Below are 25,726 nucleotides of genomic sequence, written 5' to 3' on the forward strand. Positions count from 1 at the left end.
TATATCAACATCTGGATGTAATCAGTATCTTTAGACTCTTCCCAAATGAGGCAAGAACTTTAGTATTTATTAATGATAACTTATTTTTCCCAGCCCCTACCCTCACATATGGATCATCATAGATTTTAGTTCTAAATTGTCCTTCACTGTCTTCAAATTGTTTTATAATATGTATTATAATATGTGTTGAAACTTAACTCAGGTTTTTCTGTTTCCTTTGCATACCACTGTTGACATCATTTATAATACCACTCATCTTTCTTTTTCATGGATCTATTTTTCACTTTGCTGGAGTATATCCTCCAGGAATTCTTTTAGAAAGCGTGGAGAATGTAATTTATAAGGCAATTGATGTCTGGAATGACTGTGTTTCCTTTCTAGAGGGGTCCATTTTGATTTTCAACTCCCTGTTGAATTTTTTTTTTTATTCCGAATGATGGTATTTGTAGATATCCCAGATCTCTATTTTTGTTTCAGGTAATATATACCCTCAAAATCTGTGCGTGCATGAGTTACAATATTACCTGAATGTCTTCTGCTGTTCAGTTCAGGCCTTGCCATTCCCACTTTAGTCAAATCCACGCCATTTGCGTCTGTTTTGTTGACTGCAGTTCTGAGTGGGATTCACTCCCTCTGGGTGAAGGTCAGTCTTCATCCCTCCTCCCAAGGAAATTGGGGAAACTGCCTCGGTCTCCCCGCTGGTCCTCAGCTGTAGATCTTATTTTCTTAACCCCTTCATTTATTATTAATATCCAAACCAAAGAATTCTAGGATGCCAGAACTTAAAGGACCTGAAGACCCAGGAGCCCCGCCCTGCTTTCATACATGAGGAGACCCAGGCTCTTATGTGTGGGGTACAGCTTGTGTCCGTGTGTCCACCAAGCCTTGCCCCTCTGCCTTGCTGAGTGACTCAGGGGGATGTGCAGGGTGACAGGCTGTGGGGACAAGGTCACTTTCTCAGGCTTGATCTCACAGTGTCTGCCTAAGATGTGGATTCCTGGGGGTCCTGACTAGCTTGTGCTATGGCTTTCTTGGCCGTCCACACACTGGCAACTCCTACGTCTGTATCTCTTGCCCCTCTTCTAGTTTTCTGACTTAAGTCTCCAAATGCCTGTTTGAAGTCCTACATACATGTCTGAGAGGTTCTGAAGTGTGTCAGAAACTGAGGCCCCCCCCCCACAACCCTGTTATTCACCATCTTCCCCCATTTAGGATATGATACCACCATTCATTTGGCTCAGCCCCCAAACAGCCACAAGCCTCAATGCTCTTCTCTCTCACCACCCCCATCCCCATGTTTCCCTCCAGAACACCCTGCTCCTGTTGGCTCTGTCCTAGATAGTGGCCTGAATCGGGCCACTTCTCACAGCAGCCCCCTCACCCCACCTTCAGTCCTGCTCTCTGTCTTGTCTTGCTGGATTACTGTATAACCGCCTACCTAGTACCCTGCTTCTACTCTTGGTCTGGATTTCCCCAACCGCCAGGGTAAACTTTTCAAATGTCCTATAGATCATCTCTCTCTTTTGCCCAGTCTCTGTAGTGAATGAAGTCAGCCTTACCCAGATGCAGCAGTCCCACCCACCCTTGACCTGCCCCACCTCCCCCCATCTTCCACTCACCAGTCCCTCCACTTCCCCAGTTCAGCCAGCCTGCCTTTGCCCACCTCCACCCACCATGTTCCCTCAGCCCGGAATGCTCTTGCCATTGGCCACATGGCTCCCCTACCCCCATCATTTAGTCACTGCTCAAAAGCTTCTCCTAAAGGAGAAGGAGAGATGCCATCCTTCCCTATCCAAAATGACACCAACTTCTACCAGATACCTCCAACTGGTGCTACTGTTCCTAGTATATACCCATCTTTACTAGAAATTACAGTATCCATTCATTCGTTTATCTGTCTTCCTATTAGATTGTAAGTCACATGAGAGCAAGGATTTTGCCCCATTCCCCTGTATGCATAGTGCCTAGAGCACTGCCAGACACACAGTAGATGCTCAAATATTTCTTGAATAAATGAGCGAAGGAAAGTGAATAGACTTCACATTCATTAATTCACTCAGCTACTGTTGAGTGCTGTTTATGCCAGGCTCCGAGTAGATGGGGGACACACAAATCAGGTCCCTGCCTCTGGGAATGGACAGCCCAGCTAGGGGCCTTTTAAATGGACAGTGAGAACAGAGCCATGAAGGGCCTCTATGGGGGTGGAGAGTCAGGGCTGAGGCAGCAGTATTCTGTGAATCAGTATCAGCTCACCAAGGCAAGAGGAGCAGGGAGGAGGAAGGGCTGAGGAAAGGAGCCCCAGGAGAGGATAGATACTCATAGCAGACGCTCCTAAGGGACTTCTTTGTGTCAGCGCTGCTCTAATGGCCTTAGTATATTAACTCAGGACAGCCCTGACCAGCCCCATTTTAGGAACAGGAGGCAGAAGTGAATTTGCACAGGGTCATACTCTGGGAATGAGGAGCCAGACTCAGCCCAGAATCAGCTTCAGAATCTGTAACCAACTGCTCCACAGCCTCCAGGAGAGGCGAGGTGTGTGGTCAGAGGTAGAGAGCTGGGGGAATGGGGAGGGGTGGCAGGCAGCAGAAGTTTGCAAGCCGCTGAAGGGTTTAAATTTCACAACCCCCATGGGCCTGGAGCCTGTCAGGCTTGCAGGTCTAAAGAGAGCCTCCCCCCAGCTGTGGCTGTGACCTCTGAAACAATCAGGGAGAACCTTTATCTCTGGAGAATAGGCTTATGGGGTGGGGGGCTGGGGAAGGTGAGGGGAAGAGCCTTTGGGGAAATGGTCTCCCCAGCCTCTGTCTCCCCAGCTGCCTCAGTTCCCAGGTCTCAGGAGGCCTGCTGCAGCCTCATCCTTGGCGACAAAGGCCCTGGCTCTCAGGGGGCTGCCCCGTCCCCTGGTCCCCTGCACACAGGGCTGGGGACCCTTTCTGACCTGGGAAGGCCTCTTCGGGCTTCCTGCAAGCTGGTCCAGGGCCTCTCCTTCCAAGGGGTTGCCAAGTAGAGGCACTGTGTCCATTTTACAAATGAAGAAACAAGGACTCAGAGAGTCAGTGACCTCCCCAAGACTCAGCTTGTAAAGGCTGCTGAGGGCTCCAGGCCCAGGTCTGGGGACTCCTGAGGAGTTCTGCCACAGAAGTGATCACTGACTTCATGAGGCTTTTTCTTCAGACAGAGAATTAAGGCCCAGGGAGCCTTAATGGGGCAGAATCAGTGGGTCCACAGATAAGTCAGTCAGAGCCTCACACTGAGGTGCCTGAGGCCCTGCTGGTTCCTGACAGCACAGCCCGGGCCTCGTGGAGACAGCTCCATGAAGCCACCCCGAGGGGGCGCAGCTGTAGCCTGGGGGTCTGCAGGCCCCAGGGGCTCCCAGATGGATGGTGCCAGCCCCTGAATGGCCTCCTCCCACCGCAGTTCTGGACACAGCTGGACAGGAGGAGTTCAGCGCCATGCGGGAGCAGTACATGCGCACAGGGGACGGCTTCCTCATCGTCTTCTCGGTCACGGACAAGGCCAGCTTCGAGCACGTGGACCGCTTCCACCAGCTCATCCTGCGCGTCAAGGACAGGTGAGGGCTGGGACACCCCATGCCTGGCTCAGGGTAGGCTCTGTCTGTCTGTCTCTCTCAGATCTTCAGGTGAAAGCTGAGGTTCAAGGAGCAGAGCTGAATTCAGCCCTTGGTTCCTCCAACTCCCACCAGCTCCCACCCCAGTCCTTTCTACATGGCAGAGGGGTCGACATGCATCCACGGCCTCGAGGGGTTGGCTCCCTCCCATCTTGCCTTAACTGTCCCCACTGATGACTCAAGGAACCATAAATAACATCTGTTTTTCAGCTCCAATTTAACCAAATTTTATTACAGCCAAAGAAAAAGTGAATTTTCTCTCCAGTGTACATTGTAATTGGTTAAATCACATTTGACTGTGAGATTTATAAGCCTCTAATTAAAGGCTTGGGCTTAACAGATGGCTCAATGGTAAAGAATCCGCCTGCCAATGCAGGAGATGCAGGTTCAATTGTTGCCTGGGAAGTCTCATGGACAGGGGAGCCTAGCAGGCTACAGTCCATGGGTTACAAAGAGTCAGTCAGACACGACTTAGCAACTAAACAATAGCAACAGTTAATGGCTCAAGTTTTCCTTAGCATAATGTGGAGTAATTAAATAATTTGAAATTTTTGTAAGTCCAACTGGTCTTTTCAGTTAACCGGCTCTTAAAGAGGTTAGTATAAAAACAAAAGGACAAACTAATAGGAGATTTGACCAAATCTCAGTGAATTTGAAAAGTCCAGTTAACACCTATCTTAAAGGCAAAGTGATAGTAACTTTTCGAGATAAAGATGCTTACATACATGTACACGTACATACACACAAAGTTCTAAGAGATAAATGTGCATTAAACCCTTGACTATAGGAATCTCTAAAGAGAAAACATAAATGACACAGATGTGGGAAGATATTCAACTTTCTTGCTCATCAAAGAAGTGTAAGAAAACAGGATAAAGTACCATTTTTCACCCATCAAATTGCAACTTCTTAATGAAAATACTCACTGCTGACAAAGATGCTGTGAGATGGGCATTTCATTGACTTTGGGACAGGAGTGTGGCCACACGTGTCCTTCAGAAACTTTCAGGCAGACATGACTCCAGATCCCTTCCTGACTCTCCTGGGAGCCATCCTGATTTTGTAGCCAGCATTGTTGAGGGGCAGCTGTGTGCCCACCCCTGGCCCTGGTGCTCTTCACGAGTCCTTGCTGATGGCCACAGCATGATGGCCTGCAGGGGCATGTGTCACGGTGACTGGGAGATGGGAGGAAGTGGGCCCAGGAACCCAGCCACTGGCCCAGGGAGTGTAAAGCCACAGGGTTCCCAGGAGGGTCCCCACTCACCTTGCAACAGGCATGAGGCTTCAAACCAAGGCAGCCAGCACCCGCAGGCCCCTCTTCCATCCCTGGAGATGTGGAAGGAAAGGCTCTGAAGTCAGCCTCAGGCCCATAGGGAGGTGCTGTGGGCTCTGTCAGGCCTGAGGCAAGGGTGCCCCGCCTTCACCAGGGGAAGCTCACGAGGTGCTGTTCCTTTTTTCCCCAGGGAGTCATTCCCGATGATCCTCGTGGCCAACAAGGTCGATCTGATGCATTTGAGGAAAATCACCAGGGAACAAGGAAAAGAAATGGCGACCAAACACAATGTAGGTGGTGTGTGTGTGTGTGTGTGTGTGTGTGTGTGTGTGCGAGTTGGAGTGGGGGGCTCAGGGGATGTCAGTGTCACCTCACTCCTGCAGTCCCGGTCTGTGGGAATGGCACGTAGACATCCTAGGTCATGGGCTGGATTCCATAGCAATGGAGCATGTGCAGTGTGGGATATTTTGTGAAAGAAGATGCCAACCTAGAGAGAAAGCACGTCCTTGTCAGTCAGTAGAGGCCCTGCTCTGGGGAGGGCCCTGGCCCTGGCCCTGATGCGGCAGGTTCATCACTGGGCCATGCAAAGAGCTGGCTTCTGTCTCCAAGCCAGCACCTGACTGTGCTCAGAACCGTCGGATCAGCCACCTTCACTGAGCCCTGCTCATGCCAGGCGTTGTGTTGGGGGAGCATCTACTCCCGGCTACCACACGTGGAGGTAGGCACTATTGTCTTCTTGGAAGACAATATTGATCTTGGAAGTGATCAAACCCAGGTTGGCCCAGCCCACAGCGCATGTCAGCAGACATCTTTAAGTTTTTTGAGTTTTTTCTCTATTCCTTGTGATGCCCCTTTACCCACTGGATGGTGGGGTCACTGGGCTTTTTCCCACCCCTCCCCTGCATTGGCCCAGCCATGCCCTGGCCTCATTAGTCAGGTATGTAGACATCCACCTAGCCTCCCGGGAAGTCTACACGATTATCGCTTCCCTCTGCCCAGTGGGCCTAGCTCTGCGAGTAGAGGAAAGGGGTCACTGTGGGTTAGTTTTGCTTATCTCTGCCTTCTGTGTTCATTCACATATTCATTCAACCGTCCTGTGTCCTGGGATACAAAACTCCATGCTTCAGGTGTTGACTTCTAGTGACAGAAGACAGTCAATAAACAAAGCAGGGAATTCCCTGGTGGTCCAGTGGCTAAGACTCCAAGCTCCCAATGCGGGGGGCCTGGGTTCCATCCCTGGTTAGGGAACTAGATCCCACATGCTGCAACCAAGATTCAGCCAATGCAGCCAAATAAATAAATAATTTTAAAAAAATCCAGCTTTTTAAAAAATAAGTAAACAAAGTAAATTAGAGTGTCCAAAGGTAACATGCTCTGGGTGAAGGTAAATTAGGGAGAGAAGGAGGGAACGTGGAGTGGGAGGGGCACACTTCTACAAATAGGTGATCAGGGAGAGCCTGGCTAGACGGTGCATGTCAGCCAGGACTGACTGGAGATGAGGGAGTAGGTCCTCTGGATATCTGGGGAAAGAATGTTCCAGCAGAGGGATAATCCAGCAATCCAAAGACCTGCTGTGGGAGTTCGAGGAACAGCAGGGAAGTTAAAGGAGGCCAGAGCAGAAGGAACGGGAGGGGTGAATAACAGGAGCTGAGGTCAGAGCAAGGGGGGTGCAGTGGGTTAAGGCCTTAAGGGCTTTTACTCAGAGTGAGGGGGAGACCACTGGCAGGTTCTGAGTGAGGAGAGACATGGCCTGACTTCTGGCTGAACAAGGGAATTCCAAAAAACCATCTACTTCTGTTTCACTGACTACACTAAAACCTTTGACTGCGTGATTCACAACAAACTGTGGAAAATTCTTAGAGAGATGGGAAATCCAGACCACCTTACCTGGCTCCTGAGAAACCTGTATGCAGGTCAAGAAGCAACAGTTAGAACCAGACATGGAACTCTAGATTTCCAGGTGAAATATCAATAACCTCAGATATGCAGATGACACAACCCTAATGACTGAAAGTGAAGAGGAACTAAAGAGCCTCTTGATGAGGATAAAAGAGGAGAGTGAAAAGCTGGCTTAAAACTCAACATTCAAAAACAAAGATCATGGCATCTGGTCCCTTCACTTCATGGCAAATAGATGGGGAAACAGTGGAAACAGCTACAGATTTTCTTTTTTTGGGCTCCAAAGTCACTGTGGACAGTGACTGCAGCCACGAAATTAAAAGACGCTCCTTGGAAGAAAAGCTATGACAAACCTACACAGTGTGTTAAAAAGCAGAGATCACTTTGCCAACAAAGTTCTGTCTAGTCAAAGCTATGGCTTTTCCAGTAGTCATGTATGGATGTGAGAGTTGCACCATAAAGAAGACTGAGTGCCAAAGAATTGTTGCTTTTGAATTGTGGTGCTGGAGAAGACTCTTGAGAGTCCCTTGGACAGCAAGATCAAACCAACCAATCCTAAAGGAAATCAACCTTGGATATTCATTGGAAGGACGGATGCCAAAGCTGAACTTCCAATACTCTGGCCACCTGATGCGAAGAGCCAACTCATTTGAAAAGACCCTGATGCTGGGAAAGATTGAAGGCAGAAGTCGATGAGGGTGATAGAGGACAAGATGGTTGGATGGCATCACTGACCCAATGGACATGAGCTTGAGCAAACTCTAGGAGATAGTGAAGGACAGGGAAGCCAGGTGTGCTGAAGCTCATGGGAGTGGCAAAGAGTTGGACACGACTTAGCGGCTGAACAACAACAACAAATACCAAATCATTATGTTGTACACCTGAAATTAGTGTTGTGTGTCAATCATACCTCAATTTTATGTGTACATATATAATTATATGTTTATATACATGGAAAAAGAAAAAAATGCCTTGAAACCCAAGAGGAAAAAAGTCATGAAACCCCTGTAGGTACGGCAAGAGTCCTGGAATTGAGGTTGGGGACAGTTCAGTGCCATGCATGTGGGGAGATGAGCTGAAACAGGAAAAGCAACAGAGTGGTCAGTGATATGTAAGGACCAGAGTGAGGTCTTGAGAGCCAAGAAAAGGACATGCCTCAAAGAAGAGGGGGGGGATCGACCAAGACAGGTGTGCTCAGAAGTTTCCAGGTGAGCACTGAACTGACCGCTGGGTTTAGAATTAGATTGAGGCCTCAGAAAGCACCCACCTGTCTACCAGCCAACATCCTGAACAGAGAGAGGCCAGGAGCTATCCCATCCCATAGACTCAGGCTCCACACAGTGAGCTGATGCTGACGGCTTTCACAGACCCCTTCTGGGTGGGTGGGTAAGGATGGGGGGAGGGCGGCAGTGCGGGGGTAGCAGCAGCCCCATTCTTCAGGTAACAGAGAATGAGACACAGGGGGCTGGCGAGGCGTACCCCACCTACCCCCACTGGAACCCAGGTCTCCAGTGTCTCAGCTAATGTTGCTTTTACAGCAAATGCTGTAACCCCATTTATCATTAGACCACATGACCTTGTTAGCGCCTGTCCTAATTTTCGAGCTCATAAGGCAAGTTCCTCCTGAGCTGACCAAGGCAGGTCACCCCCACTCAATGTAAGAAGGTGGCATTTCCTGGCCCTTCAGTGGAGCCAAACAGTATTACTTACCATTTGTTGCATGATTTCCCTTAGTTTAAGTGTTGTTACTACGAAATCTTAGAATTCTAAGAACCCAGATAATGCACCTCAGTGTTTCTGCAGAGGCCAAACCCCCCCAGAAAAAAGGTGGCAGTGTCTGGAGACCAGAGATATTACAGCTGGTGTGCTTGTGAGGGGGTAGGCAGGAAGCAGAGGTCTGGCCCTAGGAACCTGGGGCATGCGAGCTGGCAGGATTACAGGATGCAAAGAGGCTCCGGGCAGGTCCCTGCCCCCTGGATATCCACAGGGGAGAACACTGCTCTGCCCTCAAAAGATCGACTAGGACTCCAGCTCCCGGGACCTACTGGGATGCCCACCATGCTTAGAAGAGGCTCTGTAGTGCACCTCAGCACCCCTACCTGTCTGCGTCAGGCCAGGCAGGAAATGGAAGGTGTTCCCGGTCCAGATCTTGAGTCTCCCCTGGCTGCTGTGTGGCCTTGGGCAAATACATCACCACTATGAGCTCAGTCTCCCCAGCTGCAAAACGGGGATAGCTGACTTGCTTACCTCAGCGGGTTAACGTGAGGATTAGCAAGGTCGGGGACATTGGGACCTCGGAGGCTAAACAGCCCACAGTCACCTCAGTGAGGAGCCTACAATCTAATAGCCTTCAGTGGCAGGCAGTTTCCTCTCAGGGTTATCAGAGGCTCAAATATTTGTTGAATGGAAGTTTGGAAATTCTGAAGGTCTGAGCCCTGGCCTTTGTGCTCTGCTCTTTGTGTCTGGGTCAGTAGAGCAAGGCCCCTGCTCCAAGCCACAGCAATGTGTGAACATCTGATCTGTGATGGTCGTTGGTGGGAAGGTACTTTTTGATGTGTTCTGGGCAATCCTTTACAGCCTGCTCCTCCTCTAAGATGACAACTTACCCTATCCCTGCCTTTAACCTGTCGGTCATTTTTATTTTCTTTGCTGTGTTTTTTCCAATGTGTTAATAGTGAAATGTCTTAATTTTGTAATCAGGAAAAAGTTGCAAAAAATACCAGAGTTCTTCAGTCTAATCACGATTGGCTTGCCTGCATCTCATCTAGGGAGGCCAGTGCGTGCTGTCTGGAGCCCACACTCTCTCTACTTGGTAGGAAAGTGGGGGTGTGCCTCCCGCTTTTATGGGGTCCCTGTGAAAGGAGGAGTCTCTGTCCTGACTTCATGGAAGCTTTGTTTTCCTCGCTGTGCCAGCCCAAGGCTTGGGGTAGACATGGCCCTACGAGGTCCCTTCAACCACGTCTCCTAGTTACTGCCACCCTCCAGCCGGCTGGTGACTCCTCAGTCCTAAACATGCAGACATGAGCCTTCTGTAAACATACTGAGCTCTGGGCTCACAGATGCACACAAGAGAGAGCTGGGCCAGGCAGGCTGCTGGAGACCAGAAGGGATGCACAGACCACCAGAATCACTAGGGTGCAGAGTCCTGCGCAGGGCCATCCCCTTTCCCACCCACATCCCCTCGGGAGGACCCAGGAAGGGGGGCAGGATCCCCCAGGGCACAGAAAGAGACCTCGGGGAGGAAAGTGAATAGAATCAGAACATACGTCAGTTTGATAAATGAAACAGTCTTTAGTCTTCAAGTGTATAAAAAGGTCTTTTTCATTCTATTTTTAGGGGACCCCAAAATATCTCTGTGAACCAAGAACAAAAGAGAGAGTCAGAAAAGCCGTCAGGAAAACTTTTCAACTTTAAAGAGTGAGAAACCATAGATAACTAATGAGAACCTACTGTACCGCACAGGGAACTCTACTCAATGCCCTGTCATGACCTAAATGGGAAGGAAATCCAAAAAAAAGAGGGGCTGTATGTAAACATATAGCCGATCCACTGTGCTGTACAGCAGAAACTAACATTGTAAAGTGACTATACTCTAATAAAAATTAATTAAAAAATAAAATCCGCACAGCTTCTAAGTAAAGCAGTAATAAGTAAATAAAGAGTGAGAAGCCACCCAAGGCTTGAGATTGTAGGTGCCAGGGGGCTCTGCAGGGTTCCTTGGGGACTCTGAGAATTTTGCATTTTTTAGGGAAAAGGGCTTTGTGTATCTCAGTGACTCCCGTTTTGCCTTCCAGATTCCGTACATAGAAACCAGTGCCAAGGACCCACCTCTCAACGTCGACAAAGCCTTCCACGACCTGGTTAGAGTAATTAGGTGAGTGAGGCTCGCCACCTGGAAGCAGGGCCTCTGCGGCAGGATGGGCACAGGGAGGGCTGGAGGAGCACGGGGGCACCTTGTCCAGGCCCAGGCTGGGCTCTTCTGGGCCTTGTTCTGGGTTTCTTATGCCTCTGTCCATCTCTCTCTGTCCTCCCCACCCACCTGTGCCTTCCCCTACTCCCTGTGGATGGAGCCACAAGCAAACAAAGTGCTCTCCTGCCCGAGGTACCACGCAACCTCCTCCCTGGATCTCCTTCATCCTGCAGCTCAGACTCCCCTTGGGCAGTGCCTCCATCCTGCCCTCCCCCATCCAATCCCAGGCTCTCCCGACACCAAAGCTGCCAGCTCAGTAAAAAGTAGGCCCTCCCCTCTTCCCTGATGTCAGAACACCCCTTGACATTCTAGCTGAACGACCAGCATCCGATTCCCAGGCTGCAGTCACAGAGGCTTCGCACATCTGTCTCCTCACCAGCCCCCACACACTGGCAGTCTGCGAGGATTGTCAGAAACCCCAGCCATGGTCTCTTGTACATTCTTTTGTGTAGTTAGGTGTAAAGCTTCATCATCTCATGCTTAGATGACGGAGACAGCCTCCTGGCTGGTCTCATCATCCTCTATCTTTCCTGTTCCCCAAATCCTCAACCTACAGAGACACCTAATCAGTGGTTTGCAGACGACATGCATTTAGCCTGTTATCTTATGCTGGGGACCTCTAGGGCTGTCACAGAGTTGTGGAATCACATGCAGGCTGTAACCATGTGCTTCCTGACCTGCCATCTCTCAGCCCCCCACCCCCAGTGCGTGCACACACTCACACTCATGCACACACACCCAAAAACCTCCTTTTCTGATTATTCCCCAGCATGGACTGTGGTTGGCAGCCTTCACCTTATGCTTTAGCTGGGAGTCCTGCACTCATGAAATGATTTTCTCATGGGTGTTTGCCTGCTGTTAGGAGATGCTACCACACCCGGAGGGGGTGATGTCTTAGTTATGGACCTCCTAGTTCCAAGGACAGGTTTTAGACATGGGAAAAAATGAACAGGACTTCCCTGGTGGTCCAGTGGTTAATACTTAACCTTCCAATGCAGGGAGCAAGGGTTTGATTCCTGGTCAGGGAGCTAAGATTCCTACATGTCTCTTGGTCAAAAAACCAAAACATAAGCCAGAAACAATATTGTAAAAATTCAATAAAGAATTTTTAAATGGTCCACATTAAAAAAAATCTTTAAAAAATAAAATAAAATATGAAACACATACATAGAAGCCAACATTGTATGACATATAACATAGCTTGATGTTACATGTGATGGAAATAAATGCAGCCATAGCATGGTATCAGGAAATCTCACCAGTAGGATGGCAGGTTTTGCTCTGCCCTCTCTCCCTTCCCACTTTCCCTGCCTTAGAGATGCTTTCCAGACCAGGCCTTCCTCCTCCAGCGTCCAGGACCAGGATGTCCCCTCCCTACCCCCCTTCCCCCACCCCTCCCCATCCAGAACCAGAGCTGACCTCCCAGTCACAGGCCCAGGAGCAAGGGAGGAGAAGGCAGGGAGAAGCAAAGGCCCTTTGTAACATTGCTATTCTGTCCTTCCTTCTCTCAAAAGGCAGCAGATTCCGGAAAAAAGCCAGAAGAAGAAGAAGAAAACCAAATGGCGGGGAGACCGGGCCACGGGCACCCACAAACTGCAGTGCGTGATATTGTGATGGCCCGAGGCCCTGGGCACAGTGACCAGGAACTGGCCAGCCCTCGGGACCCTCCACTGCCTAACTGCATTGAAGACCATTCTAACCATGACCCTTGGCCCGAGGACTTGGCACAGGAAGGGAGAGAGGGAGGGAGGGCAGGGAGGAGGTAGGGTCTGGCTTTCCTGGAGGGGCACAGGTGGCCCGGTGTCTCACCAGAGACGAGGAGGCAGCAGTGAGCAAAGTAGCATCCGAGCCCCTGTGCTGACGCAGTCCGGTCCCTCCCTCTCTCCGTGGCTGTGTTGTTTCTCTGAACTCCATAGTGTGGGTTTGATGTGGGAGTGTTTCTCCATGTACGAAAACAAGCCATGATCAAGCTCCCCCCAACCCCACCCCCTAGTCCACAGTGTCTGAGCCTGGGTGTCTTTTGTAGATTTTTAAATTATTTTAGGGATTATTATTTTATTAAAGGGGTCTGTACCCACTGCCTGGTGAAGTTTCAAGTCTTCAGCAGACCTCTCCGATATCATGTCTGGAATATTGTGGTTTTTTTTTTAACTGAATTTTCCCAGCCATGCCAAAACTCAACTCATTATGAAAGTAGAGTGACCGAGAGACTGGGAAGTTCACAGCGACCGTGGCTGGAGGTTCAAGAGAAACAGACCCCACTCACAGCCTGTAAACTGGAGAGAAGGGAGATGTGTTTACCCAGAAGGCTTTACTGTGGTTCAGGATACAGATATTATGAAACAAAATTTTATTTTGCTGAGGAGAGGGGCTGGCACATCAGTTTTTAAAGGGCTTCGCCTTAACCTGGAGATGTATACATGAAGCAAGCTGACTGGCATTGTGAAAGTGTTCGTTTCTTTTTCACATGTTGTGGGTGGAGTTCTGTGTTCTTCGCAGCAGCTGTGAGAGAGCATTCTCCCGTCACCTGCGTGTCTGGTGCCTCTGATACAAACTCACTGAGCAGGTGTGAATGGTCTCCACGTTGAAGTCGGCTAACATGGACACCATCTGGAAAATTCTAGTTTGTGCTAAGTCTTCACCAAAAATGATCCAATACTGTTCTTACTAAAATAGCACCAAGACCCGAAGCCATTTTCCCTTTGAGTCAACTGACTCACTTCTTCAGTCCAATAAATGAGCAAAAACCCCTTGAAGTATTTGCAAGCTTAGTATTACAGGTTGCCTTTCTGGCACAAACTTTTATTAACCTCTTGGATCTTTACTATAATTGGAAGAGAAAGAAAGGTTGGGGTGAGGACATGGCTCCCCTACACCTGTTTCTACAAGGGGCCAGCCCCCAGCTCCTTGACAATGCCCACCTGCCTCTCAGGTGCTGCTGGTATGAGCCAGATGGGGTGGGGTGGGGTGGAGCAGGGCGGATGGGCAGCAGGAGCCACAGCACACCCCGGAGAGAGAGTCAGAAGATGAGGCAGTCGGCTAGTGACCTTATTTTCTATCTGTTACAAATCAGGCCACCAAGCAAACTAGAACATCCCTAGCAGGTGGCCTGGTCACCACTTGGAGAAAGAAACTCTGGAGAAAGTGAACACCCAGCTGGACATGGAGACACCTGGATTCTTCTTTAGTTTTGAAAATATGCTATGGTCCTAACTCAACAAGGTCACCAGCAACGTGGGGGAAGGGCTGGGGGCATAGCCAAAGAGTGACTCTGCTGCTGAACAAAATAATTTGTTGGAAAATTAGCTTTCATGATTTGTCTAAATGGCCCTTTTTTTCTGAGTCGAAAAGGAAGGATAACAACATTCAGCTCAGGCATTCAGATCTTCCCACGACCCGGTAATGTTAGTGGACCTTCTAAACATTGACAGGACAAGGCCCTTTCCAACTGCCATGCTCCTCTGGGCCACATCCCAGCAGCCCAGGTACAGTTGGGTGGCAGCTGTTAACTGAAGATGAGGAAGAGGCAAGACAGAGGGAAGAAGGAAGGATGGAGATGCGGTGATGGAGAGAGTGGTGGAGCGGGCCAGGAAGCCTTGCCCACGGGGCAATATCCGCTGTGAAATGTTCCCAGGCATGGACCACCATCAGCACCCTTAACCACTGTGGAGCCTGCGGTTCCCCAGTGGCACTGGGGAGTCTTGTTGGAAGCAGACCAATTGACTTAGAATGAAGCCCTTAACTGTGAATGTAACCAGACAAGGGGATTCCAGCTGCTTCTGGGCCCTCCCCCAACTAGGGCCGTGCCATCTACCCCAGCCCCCAGTCCCATCTTCCAGGGCATCTCTCCTGCACTCAGCACGTAGCCCACAATGCTGAAGGCAGAAACTGGGTAAACGATGGCCTTCGGCAGTGTCCCTGTTGAGTTAATAGTCCACCTTCATTTCCCATGACCTCATTTCCCCTACAGCTGCGATGGGTAAATAACACTTTTGAAAGAGGTTCTCTACATTTTGGAGAACTGTGGGCTCTTGGGGCAGTGACGGCTTCCACCTAGGCCTGAGTTACAGTGTACCCAGTGGTACCCCCAGCACATGGGCTCCTGGCAGGGTCGGTTTGGAAAACCAGTAGCCATGCTCCTCCCTGAGTGCAGAGCCCAATGAGACTTGTGTCTTTGGTGACACTCTGGTGTTCCTACTGGCTTTTAATTTGAATTGTGCTACCTTCATGCCCCCTGGAGCACACCATTCCTGAAATCCCTTCACCCCCTGCCTTTGTCACTGTGCGCTCACAGATTTCCTTCTGACATCCTGCCCCTCCCCTCACTTAGTAGGGCTCCTGTTCTCCCCTTAGAGGGCAAGCGATCCGAGCCATCCTCCCCACCCCCACGCCTGGAGCAATGGCCACTGACCTCCCCTCACAGGGGACACTGGATGGCTTCAGTTAGGACTTTGTGCACCCCACCCCATGCCCCATCTCCTTGTGGAGAGTGCCTGTGAGCCTAGTGTGGCCTGTCTCCCGTTCCCAGGAGACAAGACCCACTAACACACGGCAGCTCTGACCCCTCAGCGGCCCCTCAGATGTGTTACAGTCAATCCAGAGCCAGAGCCAGGTCCCCTCCCTTTGCAGCCCCCATTGGAGTAGGGATTCCATGTTGGGTTTACTTAGAATGAAAGACACTTGAATTGCTGAGCACCTGTGAGTGCCCAGCTTCTATGACACAGTGTTAGCCATTGTCTACGCTAGTGGCCGTGGTCGTGAAACGAGTGATGCCTGAAGATCTCGATGAAGCTTGAGCCTTTTGTGTAACTTTTATTAAGTCTTTGTGTATCCCAACTCATTAATAAAGAAAAGCGGAGGAGCTCTTGTCTGTCTGATTTCCTCTTACTCAAATATTCCTAAAGTTATGACAAGAACATTGTATGTGGTCAGTGTCCAGCCCAAAATGACACCCACTTGCAGAGCAAATCTAACTCAAGGAGGAAACCACAGATGGCTATGAGTGATGTCCCCGTCCTGCGCGGAGCCAGAGGATGAAGGCAGGTGAGCACTCGTTTAGAGACACAGCCTCCTGATGTCCAACAGCCCTGCCTTCGGGCTCTGCCGCTGACTTTTATATGCCTTTGAGTAAGTTACCTGCTTCAGTCTTTAGCTTCCTTGCCTGTGAATGGGACAATGATGTGTGCTCCCTAAGTAGACAAAAGCTAAAGCTAAGTGTGGCATCCATAGTACAGATCCTAGAAATGATGCTCTTTGCAAAGGACACCAAGTGGATTGTCTGACATTGCTTTTCATGGAAACTGCCCCCTGCCCCCGTCTGTAAGATTACAGTCTTTTGTATAAAGTGATTTCTTTTCTCTTTTGATTGAAACTGTTGGGTACTTGGCAAAAAACTTTGGGTCTTTTTCCCCAGGGAATAGAGACCAAATCCCTTCCTGGGTACTCTTTGGGTGATGACAGCTGAAGTAGGTTAACTTGGGGGCTAGAGGAAACTTCTCATCCCCTCTGGGCTGGGGGCAGAGAAGACTGTCGACTAGAATGGGGAGGGGTGGTGTGGCTGCCTGCCTATTCATTCCTTCCACACAGATTTATTGGACTCCACCCATGCCAGGCGTTGGGCTGGGTAGTGGGTATATGGCGCTGAGCAGGGCAAAGGATGTTCTGATAGTTCTCCTTTAGTCCTGTCCTACTCAATCAAAATCAGGACAAAATTCTTAACTCTGGTTGTTCAGTGATTAAGATTAGCCTTGCAATGCAGGGCACATGGGATTGATCCCTGGTCACAGAACTAAAACCCCGCATGACTTGGAACAACTGTACCTGCGCACCACAACTACAGAGCCTGAATGCCCCAAACTAGAGAGTCCATGTGCCACAGCAAAAGATCCTGTGTCCCTCAACTAAGACCTGACACAGCCAAATAAATAAATATTTTAAAATAAGCAAATCCAGGCTTTAAAAAAAAATCTGCATTTCAACAAGATCCCCAGGTAATTCGTATGTGCAGTAAAATCTGAGTATCACTGCCCTACAAAGGATATCAACTCAGCATCAGAATGAAATCCAGCCTGGATACACTTGTACCTTGGCACTTGGACTGCCAGCTCAGCCAGTCCAACCAGGAAAAGTCTCATCTGCTTTCAACTCAACAATTAGAGTTTGCTCCTTTGCCTGTAACAGCCACAAGATTCTGCCTGGCCAGGCAGCAAACTCAGAAGTGTTCCCACAGCCAGCAAGTGGTTTCCTTAATTGTGGGAAGTTTTTACACAAAGGCAAGTTCGATCCCAGTTTGCTTCTCAAACACTGAAACATTCTTCTGAAAATGTAGACAGCCACATTCAATGTACAGAGCTCTGAATCCAAGCTGAGAACACACAAAAGCTCAGTGTTCTTGGAGCTTTCTCTAAAGGTGGGTGTTCTGTACCAGCTGGAGATACTCTCATCCCCCAGGCCTCTGACTTTGCAGAGTTCCACCATCGTGCTTGGGGCTTCCCTGGTGGCTTAGCTGGTAAAGAGCCCAGGAGACACAAGAGGCAAAGGTTTGATCCTTGGGTGGGGAAGATCCCCTGGAGAAAGAAATGGCAACCCATTCCAGTATTCTTGCCTGAAAAATTCCATGGACAGAGGAGCCTAGCAGGGTCCATGGAGTCCTAGCCTAGCCTAGCAGTCCATGGGGTCACAAAGAGTTGGTATGACTGAGCACGCGCGCGCTTGCACACACACTGTGGCAAACAGCGCATTGTCATGCTAATGTGAAATTTTAAACTGAAGAAAGCTGAGTTCTACCAGCCAAGAACTGATGGATGCTTTCAGTAGAACATACATCCTGGCAGTGATAAGGGAAAGTATTAACTCTGACTCAAACCAGCTTCCTGCTCAATCATGGGACACGTACCTGGACTGATGGACAGAGGTAAAAGAATCGGGTAAGTGGCTCTCAAAGTTTGGTCCCCAGACCAGCGGCTTCAGCATCACCTGGAAACTTGTTAGAAATGCAAGTCACCCAGGCCTGTATCAGACCTACTGAGTCAGAAATTGTGACTGGAGGCCCAGCCTTGCGTGCTTTCCTACCATGTGGACGTGAGGGCAGCTTGTTTGGTTCTAATCTGCAGGACAGCAGCCCGCTTTCTGGGGAAAGTTGCCCAGGTCCTCCTCTCCTTCCTGTGTCTGATGAACAAGGGTCCCTTGGGCCCTCGGGACCACCAGGAACCCTAGTATGGGGGTTATTCATCTTGGCTCTGTGGGGTGACGGGTGGGGTGGCTGACCCCCTCTCGACCCCCTCTCAAAATCATATGCAGGGGTTGCTCGGGTGGCTCAGCAGTAAAGAATCCTCCTGCCAATGCAGGGACACGGGTTCAATCCCTGATCTGGAAAGATCCCACATACTGCCGGGCAACTAAGCCCAGCACCACCACTACTGAAGCCCGCACCCTCTAGAGCTGGTGCTCCACAAGAGAAGCCACTGCTATGAGAAGCCCACACACCACAGCTAGGGAGTAGCCCCTATTCGCTGCAACTAGAGAAAAGCCCAAGCAGCAGTGAAGACTCAGCATGGCCAAAAATAAATAAACATTTTTCAAAAATCGTATGCAAAATTGTGTGTACATATGCATTCTTCTGGGGAGATGGTCATGGATCTCCCCCTCAGTGAAAACGTGAACTGGCCCCTTGAACCTCCTTTTCTGACTGCAGGGCTTTCTGCTAGTTTCAAGGCCACCGAAAGTAGGGAGAGGAAATGAAAGGAGCGAAGGTCCGTCTTTAACATTCTTCACACACCCCCACATTGCCCCCACAACATCCTGAGATAGGAGTGGCCTCCCCTCTTCTCCCCATCCCCCAAGTGACTAAGTGCGTGACCCACACATGACTCATCCAGCTCCTCCCACTGGGGTTAACACCACCTGCCGCTCAGGCCCCAGCCTCCTGGGCAGAATTGGCAAAGTGGAGAGGAAACTTAGCATGCCATGATGGCATGAGACCACTTGGCAAGCCTCCCCGGGTGGAAGCCAGGTTCGGAGAAGGGATGTAAGGCATATAGCAAAGGTTCCTGACATGTCATCATCTCGAATTCATAACCGGTGGTTTGCAAAGGATTGTATATTAGTATTAGAATCACTTCCAGAGTTTGGGGGAAAAAACCTTGCTGCCCAGGCCACAGCCCCAGAGAATCAGGTGCAGTTGGCCTGGGTCAAAGCCCAAGTATAAAGAGTTTTTAAAGCTCCCCAGAGGATTCAGCTGATGGCCAGGCTGAGACCACGAGATGGGTTCCATTTTTATGCTAATTATATATATATATTTTAATTTGGAGGCAAACCTTTCTCTTTTTTTTGGCCGTGTGCAGGCTTTCTCTAGCTGTGGCCAGTGAGGGCTACTCTGTAGTTGCAGTGTGTGGGCTTCTCTTTGCAGTGGCTTCTCCAGTGGCAGAGCACAGGCTCTAAATCACGGGCTCAGGAGTTGTTGCCCCCGGGCTTAGTTGCCCCATGGCATGTGGAATCTTCTCGGACCAGGGATGGAACTCATGTCCTCTGCATTGGCAGGTGGATTCTTAACCACTGCACCACCAGGGAGCATTAGGCTGATTCCTTGAACCATATAGTTTCTCAGTGAAAATTGGTTAATAAAAGAAGGAAGTGGGTTGAGGAGCCCAGCCCTTTGTAAACCAACACTTGCCTATGAGGATTCTCTCTTCACCCAAGCAGGTCCTTTCAGAGCCTGGCTTAACTTGTTGACCAGTCTGTCCAATCCAATGTACATGTATGACCCCAGATCCAGGGGCAGGCCTGGTGCTACAATGCTAATGCCGAATGTCTATTAAATGGATTAATAATGATTACAGATATCACCAGGGGCTTCCATGCCTTCAAACCTAAGTCAGACAGACCTGTGCTGCCCTCCTGTGTCCCTGGTCCCCAGCCTACAGCAGCCCCAGGGCAGCTGCAGACTTGGTTTCTGAGGCTCCACAGCCTCCTTCCTCTGAAGGTCAGCCTCTGCCTCAGTTTCTACAAAGGAAGTCCACACTCAGTAGCCACCCCTGAGCTGTGCTGAGGACTTGGGGTCCCCAGGATCGCCCCTCGGTTGTCAGGGCCTCTCAGTTGGCCTTCACCCCACACCTTGCCCAGTTGCCATCCCACCCACGCCTCCTCTGACAGCAACCTCTCCCTGTAACTAGTCAGCTAAGCACCTGCCCCTCAGATCCCCTCCCCCTTGCCTGGTTGGCTTTCTTTTGCCACAATCCCATAATCCCTTCCTAGGGTACAGTATAGTTCCAACTCTCTGGTTTTTGGAGGGGCAGGTGTGCTATGCTGGGTCTTCACTGTGTGGCCTGGTCTTTCTCTAGCTGTGGCGTGCAGGCTTAGTTGCCTGCTGGCATGTGGAATCATCATAGTTCCCGGACAGGGATCAAACCTGCATCTCCTGCATTGGAAAGTGGATTCTTAACCACTGGAACCAGGGAAGTCCCTGGTTCCAACTGTTAATAGAGGGGGGTAGCCAAGCTTCCAGTTTGCCTATGACCAAGGAGTTTCTTGGGATGTGAGACTTTGAGTGCTAAACCCAGGACAATCCCTGGTAAACCAGGACAGGGGCTCCCCCTATTAGTAAGAATAAAAATTTTCACCTTGTTCTATAACAGCAATACTAATATTATCAGATAGGTGGCAGTTCTCAAACATTAGCAACCATCATAATCCCCCGGGAGACTCAGCAGGTCTGGGAAGGAGCACTTGAGCTTCTCCCAAGTTCCTGGCACGTAATACTGAGAACCCTGAATCAACCAACCCACATTACTCGGTCCGCACAGGGTACATGCGCCACACACACTGGTTATCAGCGAATGTTTCATGATACTAGCTTACAGCAAGCTAGGCACAGTGCTATTTGTGCATACTATCTCGTTTACTCTCCTTGGGCACCCATGAGGCAGGTGGTATGGTCCTTGTTTTACACGAAGAGAAGACGAGGCCCAGGGACAGCCGGGGCTGATGGGGCCTGGCCTTGCCTGCGGGTCCATCTGGCTCCCAACCCAAGACCGTGCTGCGTACCGCCAACCCCTCCACGCCAAGGATGAGTTGGTCCCGCCAGCCACCCCACCCTCTTTTAATTTTAACTTGTTTGAGGCAAATCTTTCACTGCATCTCCCACATCCCCGCCTTCTTCCAAGTGAGCTGAATGCAGATCAACTTCCCCTGAGTGACTCAGCAGAGGCATTTTGAACCTAGATCACTGTCATTTTCCGGAGCTTCTGCGCTGGGCCTCCTTCCAGGGACACCGCCTGGCCTGTCTGCTGCCTTTTTCCAGACTTTCTTCCTGAGCAAGGCTGGCCAGCCAGCAGTTAGCACAACAGGTGAGACCCAGGGGCCCCAGGTGCAGTCTGGGGCCTCTGGCCTCCAGCCTGTGGGAGCAGCCTGCAGCCAGGGGCTGCTTGGGACCCCGTCTGGATCCTACATGAAGGTGACCTGGAGGAGCCCTTGATGCAGGCACCATAACCATTTTCTGAGTCAATATGACAACTTCCCCGACCCCCAAATGAATTCAGACTTCTGTTTCTTCTCTGCGGTTGGCGTTGCTGAGATTCTGATACTACTGATGTGCAAGGTGGCATGGGGAGGGGCCATGAGCATGGGTGCCCAAGTCTGGCCCAGCTGAGCTGCTGGCTGATGACTTTGGCAAGGTTCCCAACTGCTCTGTGCCTAGATTTCCTCATTTATCAGATTGTTTGGGTTTGAATTAGATATATATGCTTTAAGAATAATGGCTGGCACGTGTGTGCGTGCTCAGTCATATCCAACTCTTTGGAACCCAGAGGCTGTAGCCTGCCAGGCTCCTCTGTCAACGAGATTTCCCAGGAGTTATTACTAGAGAATTACTGGAGTGGGTTGCCATTTTCTACTCCAGGGGATCTTCCCAACCCAGGAATCAAAGCTGTGTCTTCTGCGTCTCCTGCATTGGCAGGTGGATTCTTTACCACTGTGCCACCTGGGAAGCCAATGGCTGGTATAGGGAATGTTTTATTTAAGTGTTAGCCGAAATTCCAGAATCAAATCAGTAAATGCTTCGGAGTGCCGACTAGTAACTACAGCCACCATTTATTGACCATAGGTGACCGCAACTGATCACCTACCAGTTATTGTGCTTTGCCTGGTTCACTTAAGACTTGGAGGAGCTGGGTGACTGCCCCAGTAAGTGAAGTGCTAGAATCCAGGCCAACCTGCCCCATGGGGTCCTCTTGCCTCCCTTGTGGGGCAGGCCTGGGCATCAACTGTCCTCCCTGGGATGGCCAGCCTGGAAGGCTCCACCTTATACCCCATCCTCTGACTTCTGCCCTCCCACCTCTCCCCGCCTGCCTCTCTCCCCCAAGTCCCTCCCTCCCACCCCCCAGCCCAACTCTTCATCTGCAAGGCAGCCTCCAGGCTCTACTCACTCTACCTGTTACCCTCATTTCTCCAGGTCCAGGGCTACTCTGCGCTCTGCTCATACCCAGCTCCCCTTGTCAAGCCAAACATACTCTACCTTCATGAGAAGCCATTTGGATCCAACATCAAGAAGTTTCAAATCCTCTACCCTAAAAGTTCCATTCCTGGGGCCCTTTCCTAAAGAAATTGTCCAAGTTGCAAAGAATGGATGAACAAAGATGGTCTTTGCATTCATAAGACAAAAAAAAATTGAAAATGATCTAAGTGAACAGTAATTGGGCAAAATTAAATAAATAATGCAATACCTGTGATCAGCTAGTAAAGAGAAAATGTGTGAACCAGCATAAGAAATGTACATTTCCTATACTTTGACCACCCCTGGTTGTTATCATCTTTTTTGAAATGTCTGCTTAATGGACACGTGAAGAAAATGGCATCAAATTTCTATTTTATTTTTATTTCTTTGAGCACCAGTAGAATTGAGGACATTTTAAGTTTTTTATTTGTCAATTTTTATTCCTCAGAAATTGCTTATTCATGCTTATTTTCCTAGCATCTAACTAATCTTCTAATTTTATTTATGGTTTGTATCAGTCAGTTGAGTTGCTCAGTCGTGTCTGACTCTTTGTGACCCCATGAATCGCAGCACGCCAGGCCTTCCTGTCCATCACCAATTCCTGGAGTTTACCCAGACTCATGTCGGTCGAGTCCATGATGCCATCCAGCCATCTCATCCTCTGCCATCCCCTTCTCCTCCTGCCCTCAATCTTTCCCAGCATCAGGGTTTTTCCAATGAGTCAACTCTTCGCATGAGGTGGCCAAAGTATTGGAGTTTCAGCTTCAACATCAGTCCTTCTAATGAACACCCAGGACTGGTCTCCTTTAGGATGGACTGGTTGGATCTCCTTGCAGTCCAAGGGACTCTTCCTTGGACTCTCATACCATTGTAGTGAAGATTAAATGAGCTAATTCATAGAAAGCTCTAGAAACAATTCTGGCACCTAGTAGGTGTTCTGTCATCAATTTTACTTCATTGAAAATGTATTCTGGAGTTAAGAGTGAAATAAGTTTTAGCTTTCATGTTAAGCCAGCTGTCCCAATAAAAAGCCTGTGTCCAGTAGGCAATCTTTTTGTTGACCCCAGATTTCCAGGGGGAATTCCCTTCACAGAGCAGTAATCTGGGGGAAAGTTTGCTCCAAAGCACCCTGTGAACCCTCTCACCCAGAACTTTTCCCCTGGGCCAAGTTCAAGACCTCTGTCACAACAGGTTTCCTGATGGTAGGGGGCAGAGCCAAGTCACACTCAGTCGGACGCCATCTCCCTCTCTAGTCCAGCTTCAGGGCCTCCTGAATTCAGGGCCTCAGTCTTTGCATAAACCCCCACTTCACTTGGGCCTCAGGGGCCAATGAGATCCATATTTCTCTAACCACACCCCTCCCACAGCCAACTAAGTCTGTTTTGACATGGTCACTAGCTGCCCCCAGCTTGGCCAGCGTACACCCCAGCAGGAGCCAGGGGAAGAACTTGCCCTGTGCTGGGGCATAGTGAGGGGGTGAGGGGTGCTCTAACCCTGGAGTGGGGGTACCCAGCCAGGCTTCCTGGCCACTGCTGGTTCCTGGATTCAGTCAGGGCCAGATTGCCTCTGTCTAATGCTCAGTGTTAATTTCTCTTCCTTGTCATTCACTTCTGCAAGGAAGTTCTTCAGAAGTGACGAGCGTTTTCACTGGGCCAGGGGTATAGTATCGAAGGCGGGGGAAGGAGATGGATTTATTGACACAGATATTTTCTTTTAGGTCAGCAGTCCCTAAACTTTTCAGCACCAGGGACCGATTCCGTAGAAGACAATTTTCCCACAGACTGGGGGAGACTTGATGGTTTCCAGATGATTCTCTTAAGGAACATGCAATCTAGATCCCTCGTATGTGCAGTTCACAGTCGGGTTCGTGCTTCGGTGAGAATCTAATGCTGTTGCTGACCTGACAGGAGGCAGCGCTCAGGCAGTACCAGGAGCGACGGGGAGCAGCTAGAAACACAGGTGAAGCTTTACTTGCTGGCTCACCGGTCACGGCCTGCTGTTTGGCCTGGTTCCTAACAGGCCATGGACTGGTACCAGTCTGTGGCCCCGGGGGTTGGGGCCCCTGTTTTAGGCCAAGAGCTGAAATGCTACTTGTTGAGGGCTTGCTCTGCGCTGGGCAGGGCTGGGTCTGTTGCATGGGATGGGGAACCACTGCCAGACATTTGTGAGAATGATGCCCTGGGGCTGCACAGCAGCCAAGCCCAGAGCTGAGGGCTTCTGTCACCAAGCCTCCCCTCACTCGGCCCCCAGGAGGAGGACACTAAACTCCTCTCAGGAGAGGAACCTGAGCTTCAGAGATGTTAAACAGCTCTCTCCAGTTCTCAGAGGCCAGAGTGGCAAAGCCTGGGCCACAAGGGTGCCCTCCAAGCCAGCCCCAAACAGGGGTCTGAGGACACTGCCTCACTAACCATGGGGCCTTGGCAAGTTATTCCAGCTCTGTGGGTCGGGGTTCCCTCATGTGAAAACCAAACCCATATGACTACAGTCCTCTAATGCCATGAAGATTAAATGTTGATGAATCCACAGAGCTTATATGGTATGTGTCTGGCATATACAGAGTACATTCTCGATATTTCCTAGCTGTTGTTCTTGGCACTACCAACATGATGTTTGTAGTAGTAGCAGCACTAAGAGGTATGCGTTATCCCCATTTGAATGTCCCCTTGCCACAAGGCCAGTGTTCCTCTTGTCCACCAGGTGGCGCCATCGCAGAGCAGATGGGTCCCTTGCCAGCCTCACGTGGTGGGGTTGGTCCCAAAGGCCTCTGACTGGGCTCCCAGGGTAAGAGTCCTGGGATATCAAGGGTCAGACCCCTCTACCTTGCTCTCACTCCACCCTCTGGGTCTTTCTGCCTTCTAGAAGAGCAGCTTGTGCAGATACAGGTACACCGTGGGACCCAGGGTCTGGAGCATAGCAAGTTCACCATACATTTCACAAATGGTTCACACACGCCCAGGCTAGAGAACCCTCTTAGGAACCATGAGATGAACCCCAATACATACCCCGCTCTGGGTCTAAACACCCACACACCTAAGTCCCTGGCCTTTGACCAGGGCTGATCACCCTGTAACCAGCACTTAACAAAATGTTGAAAGGCTCTGCCTCAATCACAGATGGAGCTTATTAACAGGACAGATTCCAAAGCCCCACCTGGGCCAGTGGTTCACAAGTCCCTGGGAACTTGTGAGAAATGCAAATTTTCCCCACCCTGCTGCTGCTGCTAAGTCACTTCAGTCGTGTCCGACTCTGTGAGACCCCATAGACGGCAGCCCACCAGGCTCCCCCATCCCTGGGATTCTCCAGGCAAGAACACTGGAGTGGGTTGCCATTTCCTTCTCCAATGCATGAAAGTGAAAAGTGAAAGTGAAGTTGCTCAGTCGTGTCCGACCCGTAGCGACCCCATGGACTGCAGCCTTCCAGGCTCCTCCGTCCATGGCACTTTCCAGGCAAGAGTACTGGAGTGGGGTGCCA

At 50.1% G+C, this 25,726-nt stretch overlaps 1 protein-coding gene across 9 annotated transcripts in view; it reads left to right on the forward strand.

Moving 5' to 3' along the window:
* The window catches only part of MRAS (muscle RAS oncogene homolog), a 71,721-nt gene extending 56,093 nt beyond the window's left edge, over positions 1-15,628 (forward strand). For all 9 annotated transcript variants that reach the window (XM_086316667.1, XM_086316645.1, XM_086316636.1 and 6 more), the window contains 4 exons: positions 3,415-3,568; positions 5,089-5,188; positions 10,592-10,671; positions 12,282-15,628. In XM_086316667.1, coding sequence (XP_086172793.1) covers positions 3,415-3,568; positions 5,089-5,188; positions 10,592-10,671; positions 12,282-12,381 — 434 coding nt within the window. In that variant the 3' untranslated portion in view covers positions 12,382-15,628. The remainder of the gene's footprint in view (positions 1-3,414; positions 3,569-5,088; positions 5,189-10,591; positions 10,672-12,281) is intronic.
* The last annotated feature ends 10,098 nt before the right edge of the window (positions 15,629-25,726 follow it).

This window comes from Bos grunniens, chromosome 1 (genome assembly GCF_055505025.1).
Source record: "Bos grunniens cultivar Pamir isolate PY7600 chromosome 1, Bosgru_T2T1.0, whole genome shotgun sequence".
Lineage (NCBI taxonomy): Eukaryota > Metazoa > Chordata > Mammalia > Artiodactyla > Bovidae > Bos > Bos grunniens.